The following is a 16,904-nucleotide window of genomic DNA, read 5'->3' on the forward strand; positions in this document are numbered from 1 at the left end:
TGAAAATAAGATACTTTACTTCTCTAGGTCTCAACATGCTCAGCTGTAAAATGACAATAATGAGCTTAATCCCTCCTTATAATATGTGGAGACTGGAAAAAATGAGACCAGCTAATTTATCTTTTATTTTTATTTTTTTGAAGTAGGGTCTCACTCTGTCACCCAGGCTGGAGTGCAGCAGCCTAATCATAGTTCACTGCAGCCTTGACCTCCTGGGCTCAAGCAATCCTCCCGCTCAGCCCACCGAGTAGCTGGGACTACCAGCATGTACCACCATGCCCGGTTAATTTTCTCTAAATTTTAGTAGACACAAGGTCTCCCTATGTTGCCCAGGCTGGTCTCAAAGTCCTAAACTTGAGCAATCCTCGCGCCTCAGCCTCCCAAAGTGCTGTGATTACAGGCATGAACCCATGCCCTGCCAGGAATGAGCTAATTTATAAATACATTTTAAGGTACTATGATACAGTGATTTAACACTGATAAAAATTCTAGAAGCCACTCCACTCAAATTCTAACTGCTAATTTCAAGAAAATTTATTTGATCTAGAGTAGCAGTTTGGAGAGCTTTAGATTTCACTGACTAGCAAAAAAAAAAAAACTAGAGGTCAAAGGGTTGCTATCTTTTTATCTTTTAAATTTAATTTTGCTAAAAGAAAACAACATTCTGAAAGATGTTTTCTTTTTGAACAACTCATCATTACCATAATTTTGTTAAAAACGAAATTTTAATATCAGAAAAGAAAGCTTTATGGAAAGCTCACATTGTCCTTAATTATCTCATTTTGCCATAAACTAGGGAAACATCATAGACCAGCATTAGGCCAAGGACCAGTTTGGGGTACAGCTAGTCTTTGGAACACAAGCCAACAGACCCTTCCTGAGGTCCAGGACCTTTTCAAGAAGACTTAGGCCTTTCTTCCAATATGAGGTTACCTTTACGGCCTGATACAGTGAAAACGAATAAAAATATTAAATCACTCATCTCCAACTCACATATAGATTTTCTCTTTTCATCAGTCATCTGAATGTACACATTTATGTACCCCTTCCAGCTTTAGGGGTTCAATAATGTCAGCTTTTCACAAGCTACCCTGATTCTAAGGGGGAAAATGCCTTCCCCAGCATCATTTTAGCAAAGCAGAATAAGTGTGTGTGTGTGTGTTGTTGTTGTTGTTGTTGCTTTTGAGACACGGTCTCACTCTGTTGCCCAGGCTGGAGTGCAATGGCACATTCACAGCTCACTACAGCCTTGACCTCCCGGGCTCAAGTGATCCTCCCACCTCAGCCTCCCAGTCCCAAGTCACTGGGACTACAGGTTTGTGCCACCATGCCTGGCTAATGTTTTTATTGTTTGTAAAGATGGGGTTTTCCCAGGTTGCCCAAGCTAGTCTCAAACTCCTGGGCTCAAGTGATTTGCCCACCTTGGCCTCCCAAAGTGCTGAGATTATAGGTGTGAGCCACTGCACCCTGTCTAATTTAGTATTTTTCTATTGAAAAAAGTAGGAAGTCTAGGCATCCTTAGAAGCAGTGGCAGTATATGAGGTACACCTAAATGACTGAATAATGAGTGAGAATTACATTTATTCAAAACCTCTTTAATTATTCACAATGATGCTTCTAGGGATAAATAAGTAGCCAGGTCTTTGTTCTCTCATTTCCACAAGAATACCACAAGCCTATCTTTCCAATTCATGAAGTGCTAAGAAGATCATTAAGTTCATACCTATATAACCACAGAGCTTTTTCAACAGCTTCATTCCAAAGAACTCAAATCAATTCTTAACCTCAAAATGACTTTTATACTTTGTAGAGCAGGGTCATCATTCAATTCAGTCTCACTGACTAGAAGCCTACAGATTCTCAGAGGCCTGCACAAAGTTACAGAAGGAGGGGCCTCTGGTATTTCAGCAAGTTATTTCTACCTCTTCCCTTTACTCATCATAAGATATAAAGACTTTACTCATGGAAGTCTTAAAGGAGAAATAGAAAAAAAGGAGAATAATCACCAAAACAATGAATGCTGGATGCTAGGTATCTTCTAGCCCAGTCCACACTTTACATGTAGGCATCTTAACTTCAGATACAAAGAAAATAGGCAAATGACAAAATCTCTTTGGTCTCAGACTACTCTATCTTATGTTATCTTAACACATGGTAGCCAAATTTGTTTGGTAATGATCTTATAGATTTTTGAGGGCAATGTTATGGGTTGAATGTTTGTGTCCTCCCAAAATTCATATATTGAAGCACTAATTCCCAATGTGACTATATTTGGAGATAAGGGTCTGTGAAGAGTGATGAAGGTTAAATGAGGTTAATAGGGTGGGGCCCTAATCTGATAGGGCTGGTTACCTTATAAGAAGAGAAAGAGACACCAGAGCTCCTTCTCTCTGCCATGTTAGGACATAGCGAGAAGGTGGTTATATTCATGTCGAGAAAGAGGGCCCTCACCATGAACTGAATTGGCTGGTGGTACCTTGATCTGAGACTTCCCAGCCTCCAGAACTGTGAGAAATAAACGTCTGTTGTTTAAGCCACCCAGCCTGTGTTTTTTGTTATGGGAGCAGATTATGACAGGAAAAATGTATTTTTATTATTTTGCAAGAATGTACCTTTAAGGCCTTTCTAGATGTGTGCTACTGCAGTAGGGTGAAATCTAATTCCCAAATTAAGTAAAAAGTACTCACCCCCCTAGCAGAAGAGGCAGAGAAGGTATTTTGAGCTGGTGCTGGTATCTGCTCTATGATACTACTCTTGCTTTCAGAGTTGGAATGACTGACAAAGGCTTCCGGCTTTTTATCTGTTATTTAAGACAAGAGAATTAACAAGTACTAGTATAAAAATCTTATCTTTGTGTCTATGTCCTTTTCTAAAGATTTGCCCATTATCAAAACAGATTATTAAGGCCCTGTAATGCTTGGATGTAAACTAACAACTTGTAAACTCTTGCAACTGTTGGCAGAAGAAAGGTATGAGAAAAATTGGAGGGAGCTGCCTGAACTATGGTCATTGCTTTGTGATTTGTACCCTTGCGTCAGATCTCTTGTTCTCTGTAGCCCGTCTTCACATTGCTATTGGCATAAACACCCACAGTACCCTTTTGATTATGCTACACCTCTGTTTAAACCTATGACCATCTCCCTCACTCTATCTTTGCCTACAGAGTAAATAAACCCCAAGCCCCATAATCTGGCCTTCAGGACTTTTCATAATCTAGCTCCAGCTGAACTTTCCAATGCTGTACATAGATAAGGACATATTTTGGCCAAGCTGGACTGCTTAATTTCCTCAAACATGCCCTGAGCTTTCCTGCTTCTGAACATTTGTACCATTTAAGCCTAAATTCATTTCAGGCTATCAAATGATTGTGTCCTGGGATGGGAATAAACTCAATGTTATTCCCATCTTGGTAGGCTCCAACTCCAACTTTCAGATAAAAACTGAAAACTATCTCCACATTATTATATCATATATAAAATCCATCTATAATCTATCCTTCGGGGATCTCATCCTTTTCTACAGTTTTACCTTTCACTTCTTATGCAGATAATTTCCACTGGGTCCCTACTACTACTCTGAGGAGTCCCAGATCGAAGTCCAGATCTTAGGCACACCACTTGCCAGCTATGAAACCTAATTCACCTAACCTCCTACAGTGTCAATTTCCCATTCTAAAAAGTAGTGATAATAATATATACCTCAGAGTGTGGCTGTGAGGATTAAAGAAAAATGTTTAAGTGTGGTGCAAAGTAAAAAAGCCCTATACGAATGTAAAGTTTTATTGTAATTCCCTGAACTATCAGTGTTTCTTACTAGTGAATCCTATTGACTACACTTATATCTCTCACATGACATGTATTTTATTCATGTATACACCTTTCTATTCCCTGACTAGATACATTCCACAAAAAACATTTAATGAATGTGAATGCCTGTTATGTACCAGGCATTGAGCTGAGACCTGGGAGCTCAATAATAAACCCAGAGTTCCCAGCCAAAATGATGAGTGCTATAGCAGAGTTAAGTAGGCAGTGCTAGAGGGACATAAACAGAGAACAATCATGAGGTAGAAGAACAGTGAGGTGGCCCATTTCCTTTCAGCTTCCTAAACCAGAAAAACCTAAAGAAAGACTTTTTCAACCTGCTAGATCCTATAGTTTTCTACAGAAATCACTCAATGAGCATTGATAGCCTGAAATGAATTTAGGCTTAAATGCTACAAATGTTCAGAAGCAGGAAAGCTCAGGGCATGTTTGAGGAAATTTTTTTTTTTTTTTTTTTTTTTTTTTTTTTGAGACAGAGTCTCGCTCTGTCACCCAGGCTGGAGTGCAGTGGCGCAATCTCGGCTCACTGCAAGCTCCGCCTCCCGGGTTCACGCCATTCTCCTGCCTCAGCCTCTCCGAGTAGCTGGGACTACAGGCGCCCGCCACCACGCCCGGCTAATTTTTTGTATTTTTAGTAGAGACGGGGTTTCACCGTGGTCTCGATCTCCTGACCTCGTGATCCGCCCGCCTCGGCCTCCCAAAGTGCTGGGATTACAAGCGTGAGCCACCGCGTCCGGCTGTTTGAGGAAATTAAGCAGTCCAGCTTGGCCAAAATATGTCCTTATCTATGTACAGCATTGGAAAGTTCAGCTGGAGCTAGATTATGAAAAGTCCTGAAGGCCAGATTATGGGGCTTGGGGTTTATTTACTCTGTAGGCAAAGATACAGTGAGGGAGGTGGTCATAGGTTTAAACAGAGGTGTACCATAATCAAAAGGGTACTGTGGGTGTTTATGCCAATAGTAATGTGAAGACGGGCTACAGAGAACAAGAGATCTGACGCAAGAGTACAAATCACAAAGCAATGACCATAGTTCAGGCAGCTCCCTCCAATTTTTCTCATACCTTAGCAACTAACAAAAGTGATCTAGAATACAGCAAGTTCAGATATTTGCTGCAAATACTTGAAGCCTAGAACATGTAAGTACTCAATAAATAATCAAATATCAAAAAGATGAACATTTATAAATTCTGATAGGTACTACAATAGCATTTCTAGAGCATACTGTGCATGATTAATAATAGAAGTTCAAGTCTCAATGAATAAAAGGTCACCTCCTATACTGTAAACTTAGCTGGTGCCTTTCTTCTCTATAGAACTGATGGTTCTCTAACTTCCTTTTGGTGACTGACATTCAATGAGCCTCAGAGATTGAGACATGAAGAAGGGTAGTATTCTCCCATCATGGAGAGAAATCATATCAGCAAAGCCAGACCTCATCAGGAGCTGGTGCCCAGACAACAGAGTAAGTTAAATATCTTCATTATAGGTAGGCCAGCCATGGCAGAGTTCAGAGGAAAACACAGACTCCATTGTAAACTTAATGTGTGACCCTTTCCCCTCTAGCAGAAACATTTCATCTTACCATGGACTCCAGTTTGGAGGGATAATATGGCAGTGAAAATGGGGCTTAGGTATACTATTCTTTTCTCAGTGTTTGCCTGACTATAAATCAAAACCTGTGGATTATTTTATAGCTTGTTGGTCTGACCATGTTCAACATCTCACTCTCACTGTTGGGGTTCCTGTCTTGTCAAACAATAAACTTAAGAAGCTCTAGGGCCAGGTGCAGTGGCTCATGCCTGTAATCCTAGCACTTAGGGAGGCCAAGGCAGGCGGATCACTTGAGGTCGGGAGTTTGAGACCAGCTGGCCAACAACACAGTCTCTATTAAAAATACTAAAATTAGCTGGGCATGATGGTGCACACCTGTAGTCCCAGCTACTGGGAGGCTGAGGCATGAGAATCGCTTGAGCCTGGGAGGTGGAGGTTGCAGTAAGCTGAGATCACACCACTGCACTCCAGCCTGGGCAACAGAGCGAGACTGTCTCAAAAAAAAAAAAAAAAAAAAAAAAAAAGCCCTATATGAAGTATATATTATCAAAAATAGCCATAAAGGTAAATATGATTTTGTTCCGTCCTTACTCCCCAACTCACATGAGAGGGAAAAAAAGATTTTAGGATTCTGTTTAGGAAATCAGACAAACCTGAGAATTAAATGCAAGTATTCACCAGTTGGTTTGACCCTAAGAGCTTCTGCAAGATCTCATCTTCTCCGCCTCTCAGCATACTGACATTTTGGAATTTGGTCTCTATGCCATTTACCAACCCGGAGTAAGAAGAGTTGGATTCCTCACATAAGAATTATTATCTTTTCTTTTTAAATTTTTTTGTAGAGACAGGGTCTTGCTATGTTGCCCAGGCTGGTCTTGAACTCCTGGCTTCAAGCAAGCCACCGCGCTTGGCCTCCCAAAGTGCTGAGGCACTGTACCCAGCATTCACCTAAGAATTCTTTGTGCACCTTATCATATGGCTACACAGGAATTGGTAGATATAGTCTAACATAGCTCACAGTTTTTATATCAGGTGGTCACTGGCAATTTGATATCTTATCCTTGAAAACTAAACTTCAAGCTCTTTTTGGAGTCCTGTGAGGCCTGGCTAGCTCTCTGACAAGTAATCTTCTTACACTATGGAGATAGAGGATCTTTACTGTGAACATCTTTGCATTACCTGCCTCCTTCTCAGCTTCTGACTCAGAAGCTTCATCTTCACCTTCCTCCTCCTCTGAGCTGGAGCTACTAGATTCTTTGTTTTCTTCCTCCATTTCTTGGGACTTAGGTATCTCCTCCTCATAGAGCATCTTCTCTTTGCTAAATTAAAGATGACAACTTGAGTATAATTCAGAAATGATAATCAGGTATAACAAAGGGAACAAGTCTATAAACCTATATGTGGAAGTAATAATAGAAACATATTCAAATTCTTCTTTACATTTGTGTGTTCTTCCAAACCCTTCATTTTTGCAGACTAAGATTTAGTATTTGACGACAGAGTATGGCTCAAGAAAATCTGGCCTGTTTAACACACAGAAAAAAGGAGAACTATGAATTTTGATGACGGTGGATAAATATTCAAAAAAAAATTTAACAAATGTTTACTGAGTACTTATTATATGCCAGGAATCATGCTAGGCACTGGTATAGTCATAAACAAAATAGACATTGTCTCTGAGTTCATGAAACTTACAGTAAGTAGAGGCAGAAGTTGAGACTAAGAGCACGTAAGCCAGGATTTTAAAATGCTGCACACATTTTCTCAATTAATTCTGAAGTTTAAAACACAGTCAACCATCCTTAGCGTCTCCCTCACATATCAATGCCACTCTCTTGTCCCACAAAGTTTCCCACAAGTTTATAGATCATTCGGCTAAGTACAAACACAGAGGTTCTTCACTTTGTAAATTCTGAAGTTAAGTATGTCACTGACACAGAGCAAAGCTCATCCCATTACTCAAGCCTAAATGTCTTACTTCTTAAAGAACCCACTCTGAATCTTGCTGTTCAGGTCTGACTCAATGAGTTTATTCCGTGTCTCCTTTTCACTTCGAAGCTGGAAATGGAGAAAACAGAGATAAAAGGGAAGAAGTTGACTATTGGTGAAAAATCAGCAGTATTGAGAACCAAAATGGTACTGTCATTCTGAAGAAAATAGGACCAACACCAAAGAGGTAGTGGGGAACCTGAGAAAAAGAGAAACATAACAGTTGGGTCTCCTTAGATGACAGAACTCATCCAAGGTAGAAGAGAAAAGCCATGGTGTTAAGAACTTCAATAAAACTGCTCCTATCAAATATCCAAACCCAATCTTCAAAAAAAAAAGTCTAGGTTCTGAAGGATAAAAAGCCAAAAGGAACCTGAATGAATTCTTTATGATTCATATACTGAAATAAGTTGGCAATATTTCTAAAGAAAACACAGGTACCGAATGGGAAATAAGCCCTTAGGGAAAATGGTCTGCTATTTAGATGCATGCTCCAGACAAAATGTATTTATATTCCTGGAACTCAAAGTTATGCAGAGGGCAAAGATAAGTACCATTCCCACTGTTGTAGAAATATTATTTCATGAATAATACTATCGATGTTCAAAAACCTTACCATGCTAGGTACAGAATACACAGGAACTCTATTTTTGCAACTTCCATGTGAGTCTAAACTTATTTCAGAAAAAGTTTTTAAAATTACAAGAACCTAACTGTGCAAAGTACACAACTTATAATCAGGAAGGCTGTTGCTGCTAAATAACAGCATTGACGCTACATTTGAAAATCCTAGTTTCAGTGATCCTGACTGCTCAACAAAGAGAACAAAATGAACTTTAAGTTGTGTTTGTCTGAGCTTTATGTATGTGACTTTTCCGCTGAGCCTTAAAATAACCAGAATCTTCACTTTACCATACCAGACATAATGCTGAACATAACAGAGATTAGGTATGGTTGATCTGTCCCATCATTGAGCTATATAGTTCTTTGATTCAGAACTGCTGTTTTCCACATTTGTCCTAAACTTTAGTTTACATTACCTGAGTGACAGCACAGGCAAAAGAAACAAGAACAAAAACAAAAAAAGTCATTGAATTTTTTGCCACTAATGTCCCACCCTAATGTCATTGATCTTTATTCTCCCCACTCAAATTATTCATCTGCTTTATGAGTAAAAAATATGGCTTATTCACTCTTCATCTGTATATTGGGTGGGTTTTCCATTCTGCAGTCTGAACACAAATACCGTACTTATGTAGTTCTCCTGTATAGCACTAATTAAGCCAAAGGCATGCATGACCAAACAATAAAAGATTCAAAATGAGGAGCAGAGAAAGGAGGACTGAATTCTAGATGTTTCACAGAACTGGAGTAAGTATGAATCACTGACCAAATACTCTCCCATATGACATGACAGTTTTAGTATTATGTGTGTTTCCTTACTTTTTAGGAAATATATTCTTCTCTGTAATAAATGTACTTAAATAAAGATAGCCTTTTAGTCAATAAGAAAAAGAAAAGCTACAAGGTATCCTCCACTCTGGTACTTTCTATTTGGAAAAACATCTGATTTGAACATATCACATTCATTTTCTAGAACTCAAGGGTACTTATTAGTTTTTTGTGGCTGTTTTTAACTTTCAGCTCCTTGAAGCCTATCTTATGATGAGCAAAAAACCTGAACAATAATGGTTTCTGGGATATATTCTTCTAACAGACTGTTTATAGCTCCTGAAGGGAACAATTAACATCTCTGGAATGCAGATATGTCCATTTCAACTCTCAGCAGACACAACTGAAACAAGTGATTGAGATACTTGGTGTGAACTGCAAACTATTAGAAAACTTTTGAAAGCACCAATCAGAAACTCACCACATTCTGCTTCTTCTGGAGCATCTCCAAATGCTCCACGAGACCCTCATCAGCCACATCAAATGGTGTCTGGCCCTGGCAGAGAAAAGGAGCACCATGACTGATAGAAAACAGAAGCAGCAATCACGTGACTTTATTAGGGAACTATTCAATAGTCACTTTTTGCCTTTGACTCCAATAATAGCTGCTTTTCAAGCTAATCTATCATATATTATGATAACACCTTCATCTATCACACAGGACACATAACAAGAAACACCAAATCCTTTAAATATAGAGTGTGTACAACAGTACTGCAGAAATCACACCATTTCTAATCCTTACTGCCATCTGGCAAATAATCAAGTGAAATCCCTACTTGTATCTGTTCTAAAATGGTCTTAATTGCTATGATAAATTCCATAAAGGGCTCTTCAAAACTTCAGAGGGAGGTTCAGGGCACATGTTTAATAAAGATTAAATAACAGGAATCATCTTCCTTTAAGTGAGGGGAGGACTGACAAGAAAGTTACTTCTTTTAGGAAGCATCAGCATAATTAAGAACCCTGACCCATAGTCTGAGAATGAAACCTGGGTTCAGGAGAGATGTGACACAGATAAGAATATCTACTAATTAAAAGGCCATGTCTCTGCACTACTAGAAAATCAGTACATATATGGGCTGGGCACAGTGGCTCACACCTGTAATCCCAACACTTTGGGATTACTCAGTATTATTCAATATTCACTTTTTGCCTTTAATTCCAATAATAACTGCTTCCCTAACTAGTCTACCATACATTATGATAATACCTTCATCTATCACAGAGGACACATAACGAGAAACACCAAATCCTTTAAACACAGAGTTTGGGATTACAAGTGGCAAGGCTGGGGAATCACTTGAGCCCAGGAGTTTGAGACCAGCTGGGAAACCAGTGAGAACCCCCATCTCTACCAAAAAAAAAAAAATTAATTAAATTAAAATAAAATTGGCTGGGCATGGTGGCTCGTGCCTGTAATCCCAGCGCTTTGGGAGGCCGAGGCAGGTGGATCACGAGGTCAAGAGATCGAGACAATCCTGGCTAACACAGTGAAACCCCATCTCTACTAAAAAAAAAAAAAATACAAAAAATTAGCCAGGCGTGGTGGCATGTGCCTGTAGTCCCAGCTACTCAGGAGGCTGAGGCAGGAGAATGGTGTGAACTTGGGAGGTGGAGCCTGCAGTGAGCCAAGATCGCGCCACTGCACTCCAGCCTGGGCAACAGAGCGAGACTCCGTCTCAAAAATAATAATAATAAAATAAAATCAGTAGACATAGGGATAGGAGTTCCAGAGCTTCTAAGTTGTTTGAAGTGAGACTGAATAATACTATTTTCAGCCAAACTCAAGGATCTTTATCATTATAACATTTTAATGACTCACATGAATACAGCAACAATAAAATCTTTCATACCTCACCACAGACAGTAACATTAGGCTCCTCAAAGCTCATTTTTTTGCCAAGAACAAATATTTTTTTTCCTGTTTTAGAGGCTTGAACATAAATACAATCAGAAGGTCCATGGAGTTTTATTTTAAATAACAAACATAACTCTGTGTTAATAGGGCCAGAGGCAGGGTGGTGGAGGGTAACATTACAGCTACCAGTGATGTATATTTCACCAGAACAGTCAGACTGCCATTGAATAGAGATGTTAAGCCTTTTATTCTAGAGACCCAGCCACCAATCTCGTTCTTTTAGCGGTTCAGGCTCACTAACCAGTTTGTTTCGAATATCCATGTCACAAAGTGCTTCTGCCAGGATGGAGCAAGCCTCCTTCACTCCCCAGTGTGCAGCAGCATGGAGGGGAGTCCAGCCATCATAATCCTGAACATTGAGTTCATAGCCAGCCTGAATTAAAAGTCTAAAAAGAAAACCCAAAACAAGACATATATCTCCTCTACATTACAGTTTTCTGGCAAATAAACTATTACCTAATTGATATTTCAGATTTTGGCCCTGAACCACAGGGGTCTTATGATTACTTCTGCCCTCTAAGGCACAGTTTGGGTTTCATAGTTACTACTTTGCATACCAATCATAGGTATTTACCAATTTACCAATCCTCTCAAAAAAGTCATAAGGTATTTCCTAGGCATATCCATGTTACACCATACAAGGGGAGTATACGGAAACTTATGTACCTAAGATTAACCAAAGCATAATTCAATTAGCCAAATCACATAACTCTGTTAAAGGTACATTTTCCATTTTCCAGCGTGGGGAAGAAGTAATATATAAAATGAAGACTCTAATAAGCTGTGGTCATTCTATCTATCTGTAATAGTGTCAACAATAAAGTTTCAAAAAATAAAATAAAATGAAGACTCAATTCTCTTCAGGGTATTTTCCCAACTAGCTTTCTGGTTGGTCTTTCTAGGACACTATATTTACCATGTACCCACATATCTCCAATTTTTTGCTAACTATAAAGCTATAATTTAACTTGTATGCATGGAAGAGAAAAGATTTGACTCCTGAAGACCCAAACTACATTGGGGCCCTTATGGATAGCACTCTCAGGCAGAAATGGAGCACCAAAACACTGCTATACCTATTAGAAACCCTGCATTAGGTGAAATATGAAATACTGGAAGAATCCAGTTAACAACTGCGCATATAATGCCTTTGGCAACCCATGTATTTGGGAAAGCCTGTCAACATTAAGTACCAAGAGCTACATGAAGCATGTATGGATGTAAGGAAAAATGGAACAGACAGAGTAGTAGAGTCCAAATCCCTCAATAAGTTTGGCTATCCTGTGCCAGCTGGACACTGCATACTCAAGATCTATATTATTAATCTAATGACACAAAAGAAATTATGTAAGTCAAAACGGAACAAATGATCACAAGCATTACAGGTTACAAGAAGAGGTCGTTGCAGGGATATTAATGACAAATCAGAGAACTGGAAGAAGTCCCCTCCTAGGACCATGTACCACAACTCTGTTTCACATCACCTGAGGTTAGTGAGAAGCTAGAGGAATGGTAGGAGGGAGGGAGACAATCCATGGATGATTAACAGCAAAATGTGAGAAAAGACTGCACAATCAGAGAAGAAACCAACAAAAAAGGAAACACATCATAGCAGAAAATCTAATTCAGCTTCTGCTTCCAAAACCCATTTCATCTTCTCCCAGTGAACCACTCCTGATTGATGTAAATGGACAATACCTGAGGACTTCAGAGTAGCCCTTGGCAGCAGCTACATGAAGGGCTGTAGCCCCTGAGCGAGCCTGCCTCACATCCTCTATTTTCCCACTGTTGAGCCACTGGCGGGCATCCTGCAACATCTGCTGCTCTTCTTCTTTTCTTGACTGCTCTAGATCAACTCCTACAGAAACCAGATACCAGACAGCCAGGATTACTAAAGCTCCACTTAAGTTTGACAGAATATTTTCCTTAGATTAAAGGACATCATAAACATAAATACAAATAACAATTTAGCCATCAAGTTGGGTAATTATCAAATTTAGAAGATCGATGGCATTTGTACACATATTAATGGTCTTACCAGGATTAAATCATCAGGTTAAATATTATGTGATACAGATCCATTAAGGGAATGCACCTAAAATTGTTTTCAACAGAACATAAAGACAAAGGGGACATTATTTTTACATTATAATATTTGTACAAAGCTATAAACTTCGAAGTCTTTTTACATTGTTATATGACTTTAGTTTCCGAACAATCCTTCAAGGTAAATATAATAGATAATACAATCTTCATTTAACAGATGAGGAAATAAAAATAGAAAGGTTAGGAATCTTGCTCAAAGCCACAAAACACATTAGTGACAGAGCTTGCCACTAGAACTCCGATATCCTGGGTCCCTCACTGTCATTCCTCTTCTGGGTCCCTATCCACTCACTATACCATAGGATTAGTATCCAAAATCTTGGTTTCAGGTATTGATAAACTTTAAAAATTGAACTATCTCTAAAGTTCATTTCCATATACAGGTAAATACACTGACTTGAAGATATATAATCTAGGACAGATTAGTAGGTGATCTGCAGTTTAAAAACCTGTCTGCTTTCAAGGGAATGCAGATTTTGTTTTCCTTAAAAACACTATGAAAGAACTCCAAGAGTTCCTCCCTTTAGCCAATAACTCTCCAATATCTGTGCCAGTGAAAAGGGGTTAGGGTGAGGCATACCCCATTATACAAAATAATAAAATGTCTCAAATACAAACATACCCATTCAAAAAGTTTTACACTCATTAGCAGTCTTTGTGCTTGGTCTACTCCCTTTCAGCTCTTAAAAGAGAAAATGGTGGGTGCGGTGTCTCATGCCTGTAATCCCAGCACTTTGGAAAGCCTAGGTGGGTGGATCACCTGAGGTAAGGAGTTCGAGACAAGCCTGATCAACATGGTGAAACCCTGTCTCTACCAAAAATACAAAAATGAGCTGGGCATAGTGGTGGGCACCTGTAATCCCAGCTACTCGGGAGGCTGAGTCATGAGAATTGCTTGAACCTGGGAGGCGGAGGTTGCAATGAGCTGGGATTGCGCCACTGCACTCCAGCCAGGGAGATGCAGTGAGACTCTGTCTCAAAAAAAAAAAAAAAAAAAAGAGAACCTGTCAACTACCTAAGTATTATCTGTGTGATTTTGGGAGATGGATGGGGTGAAGAGGTAACCAGTTTAAAACAGATCAGTACTCCAAACACAAAGAAGTGTTAGCAGTGCTGGAAAGTTAAACATATATATGAATACCCCTTTCAATAGAGTATGTTCCCTCATTGAAGAGTCAGCAATCAAAATAGAAAAAGTGGTTTCTCCAATCAAAACTATTTTTTAAAACTGATTTTTTTAAAGTTGTTTGTACATTTTAAAGCAAATCTTAGGAGACAAAACTGATTGAGACTGGAGGTTAAGCTAAGCATAAAATTCTTCAATTCAATAGGGCACAAAGCCAGGCGCTATAGCTCACGCCTTTAATCCCAGCACTTTGGGAGGCCGAGGCGGGGGGATCACTTGAGGTCAGGAGTTTAAGAACAGCCTGGCCAACATGGTGAAACCTGTCTCTACCAAAAAATACAAAAATTAGCCAGGCATGGTGGTGCGCACCTGTAGTCCCAGCTACTCAGGAGGCTGCGGCAGAAGAATCACTTGAACCTGAAAGGCAGAGGTTGCAATGAGCTGAGACGGCACCACTGCACTCCAGCCTGGGCAACAGAGTGAGACCCTGTCTCAAAAACAAAAAACAAACAAACAAACAAAAAAAATAGGACACAAAAACTATACATGAAAGGCAGCAAAAGCAAGTAGTTACTGACCTAGAACATCACTATATTAAGGTAGGATCAGCATACTTTCTCCAAAGGGCCAATATATATTTTCAGGTTTGTGGTTCATCCAATCTATCACTACTACTCAACTCTGCTGTTGTAGCACAAAAGCAGTTTTGGATAATATGTAAACAATGCGGATAGCAAGAATTGGCCCTGACTGTTCTAAAAGTTCATATTGGGAAAGACCACTGGAGCTAAATCCTCTGGGATGAACTGCAAGATTGTGAGTAAGGTAGTTTAGCAGAAGGACTAAAAAAAAAAATAGCTACAAATCTTGTCCACAGAGTGAACCCAGGGACTTCCAGGTTGAAAAATTCCATCCTATTCTGTGAAATCGATTCTCCTAAAACTATAAAATAAGAATAAACATTTTTAGAATATATTATTCTAAGTTAGCTTCCTCACCTCAACAAATTATCATACTAATTCTCATGGTTAGTTACAATAAATATCTTTACCAGCACCACTTTTAGCTCTCAACAAGGGAAAAGATGCAAAGTCACAAACTGAATTTGGCCAATTCTCAAATTTACACTGTATCCCAATACCATGCAAACACACAGTAAGAAATGTTCACACTCCTCATCAGGTCACTCTTAATTGTATGATGGGTATGCAACTTCTGAATGGCAAAAACAAGGAATGATTGGTCATCCTTTTGGCATCTGGCCTATTCTTGTCTGAGTTATTATGAGGATACATGATGCTGGATTAATGATTAATGCAGTGCAGGCAGATCAAATCCTCTCCTATCATGTGATAGTGAAATGCTCTGCACAGCAAATGGATTATTTTCTGTAAATGGCGGTGTTTGAGAATCTTTCCTGGCCCCCTGCAATCCATAAGGTTACCTTGCTTCTTTACTTGCTCCAGAAGAAGATCCTTCATGGCTGGCTCTTCTGCAAGGTCAGAGGGAACTTCACCTTCACTATTGACAATACCTACACTGGCTCCGTGATTAATGAAATACCTGCGTAGACAAGATCCAGGATCAATATTATCTGTCAATCTAATATAAATTTTACCCATGCATCTGGCATTCAATACACAGCGAAGTCTCTATTTTGAGTTTAAAATATGGTCTCAGTGAAGACATTCCATTATTAATTTCTATGTGCCTTAAACTTCAATAATTAAGACGGAAGGCTTCCCCATTTCCTGACTAGAACAATGCCAACAAAAAGGATTTCTTCCACACTCATATTAATAACTCCCATCGTCTCACTCCCAGTGGATAGCAAGAGAATTTCTAAGTAACATAAAGAAGGCATGCAGCCTTAAACCTTCCCAGTGCCACATTGGAGCTTATTAACTAGTGCTGTGGGTGTGAAAATAGAAGAATAAAGTGTGCATTAAAATTTGCATAAATCTGCCTAAATTATGCCTCCACAAAACTCTCCTATCAACCAGACATCCACATGAAATCTTCCTCTACTCTAAGACGAAACTAAATTACTTAAGAAATATTAAAACGTTAAATAATTAAATTCTAAATCCAAATAGAATACTTGATTCTGAAGAAGAAAGGTCTGATAATTCATACCTTACATAGATCTTTTTTGATTTTCAGAGTGCTTTCACATAAAATTATAAGTCTTAGGCAACATTATGAAGTAGGCAATGTGGGTATTATTACCATGACTTTAAGAAATTGAGGTTCATACATATTAAGTAATTTTCTCAAAACCACATAGAGGGTAAATGGCAGAGGGTACAGCCCCAGTCTTGACTTCAAATCTAGTTCATCTTTTCTCTAGATCAAGTCACTTTTGGGCCAGTGAGAACCCTAATAACGCTAAGAGCTCTATCAAATACTCAGAAGTGTTTAAAGGAAAAAGAAAAATGATTCAAATTAGACTTCAATCCATTCAACAATTCAATAAACATTTACTGGTCCCCTACTATATTGAAGAAACCACTTTTTTTTTTTTTTTTTTTTTTTTTTTTTTGAGACAGTCTTGCTCTGTCGCTCAGGCTGGAGTGCAATGGTGCGATCTCAGCTCACTGCAACCTCCACATCCCAGGTTCAAGCAATTCCCCTGCCTCAGCCTCCTGATTAGCTGGGATTACAGGAACGTGACACCACGCCCAGCTAATTTTTTGTACTTTTTTAGTAGCGATGGCGTGTCGCCATGTTGGTCAGGCTGGTCTTGAACTCCAGACCTCAAGTAGTCCGCCTGCCTCGGCCTCCCAAAGTGCTGGGATTACAGGTGTGAGCTACTGCACCCGGCCATGGGAACCACATTTTAGACACTGCAGGATATTTTAAAAAAAAAAAAAAAAGAGAGAGATAATATATGGCCACTGGCTACTGCATTCAAAGAATTGGCATAGGGAGC

General features: G+C 39.2%; 1 protein-coding gene across 20 annotated transcripts in view; it reads right to left on the reverse strand.

Annotated features, from left to right (window-relative positions):
- The window catches only part of PPP1R12B (protein phosphatase 1 regulatory subunit 12B), a 241,733-nt gene that overhangs the window by 151,990 nt on the left and 72,839 nt on the right, over window positions 1–16,904 (reverse strand). For all 20 annotated transcript variants that reach the window (XR_008649666.2, XR_008649667.2, XR_008649668.2 and 17 more), the window contains exons 3-9: window positions 15,417–15,535; window positions 12,439–12,598; window positions 10,982–11,126; window positions 9,241–9,315; window positions 7,357–7,436; window positions 6,558–6,697; window positions 2,688–2,800 (exon numbers count right to left, since the gene is read on the reverse strand). Coding sequence is in view for 11 of the 20 variants with exons in the window: in XM_063613252.1 (XP_063469322.1) it covers window positions 2,688–2,800; window positions 6,558–6,697; window positions 7,357–7,436; window positions 9,241–9,315; window positions 10,982–11,126; window positions 12,439–12,598; window positions 15,417–15,535 (832 nt within the window). In the remaining 9 variants the exon portion in view is untranslated. The remainder of the gene's footprint in view (window positions 1–2,687; window positions 2,801–6,557; window positions 6,698–7,356; window positions 7,437–9,240; window positions 9,316–10,981; window positions 11,127–12,438; window positions 12,599–15,416; window positions 15,536–16,904) is intronic.

The sequence above is a fragment of the Symphalangus syndactylus genome, chromosome 19, assembly GCF_028878055.3.
Source record: "Symphalangus syndactylus isolate Jambi chromosome 19, NHGRI_mSymSyn1-v2.1_pri, whole genome shotgun sequence".
NCBI classification, from domain to species: Eukaryota; Metazoa; Chordata; class Mammalia; order Primates; family Hylobatidae; genus Symphalangus; species Symphalangus syndactylus.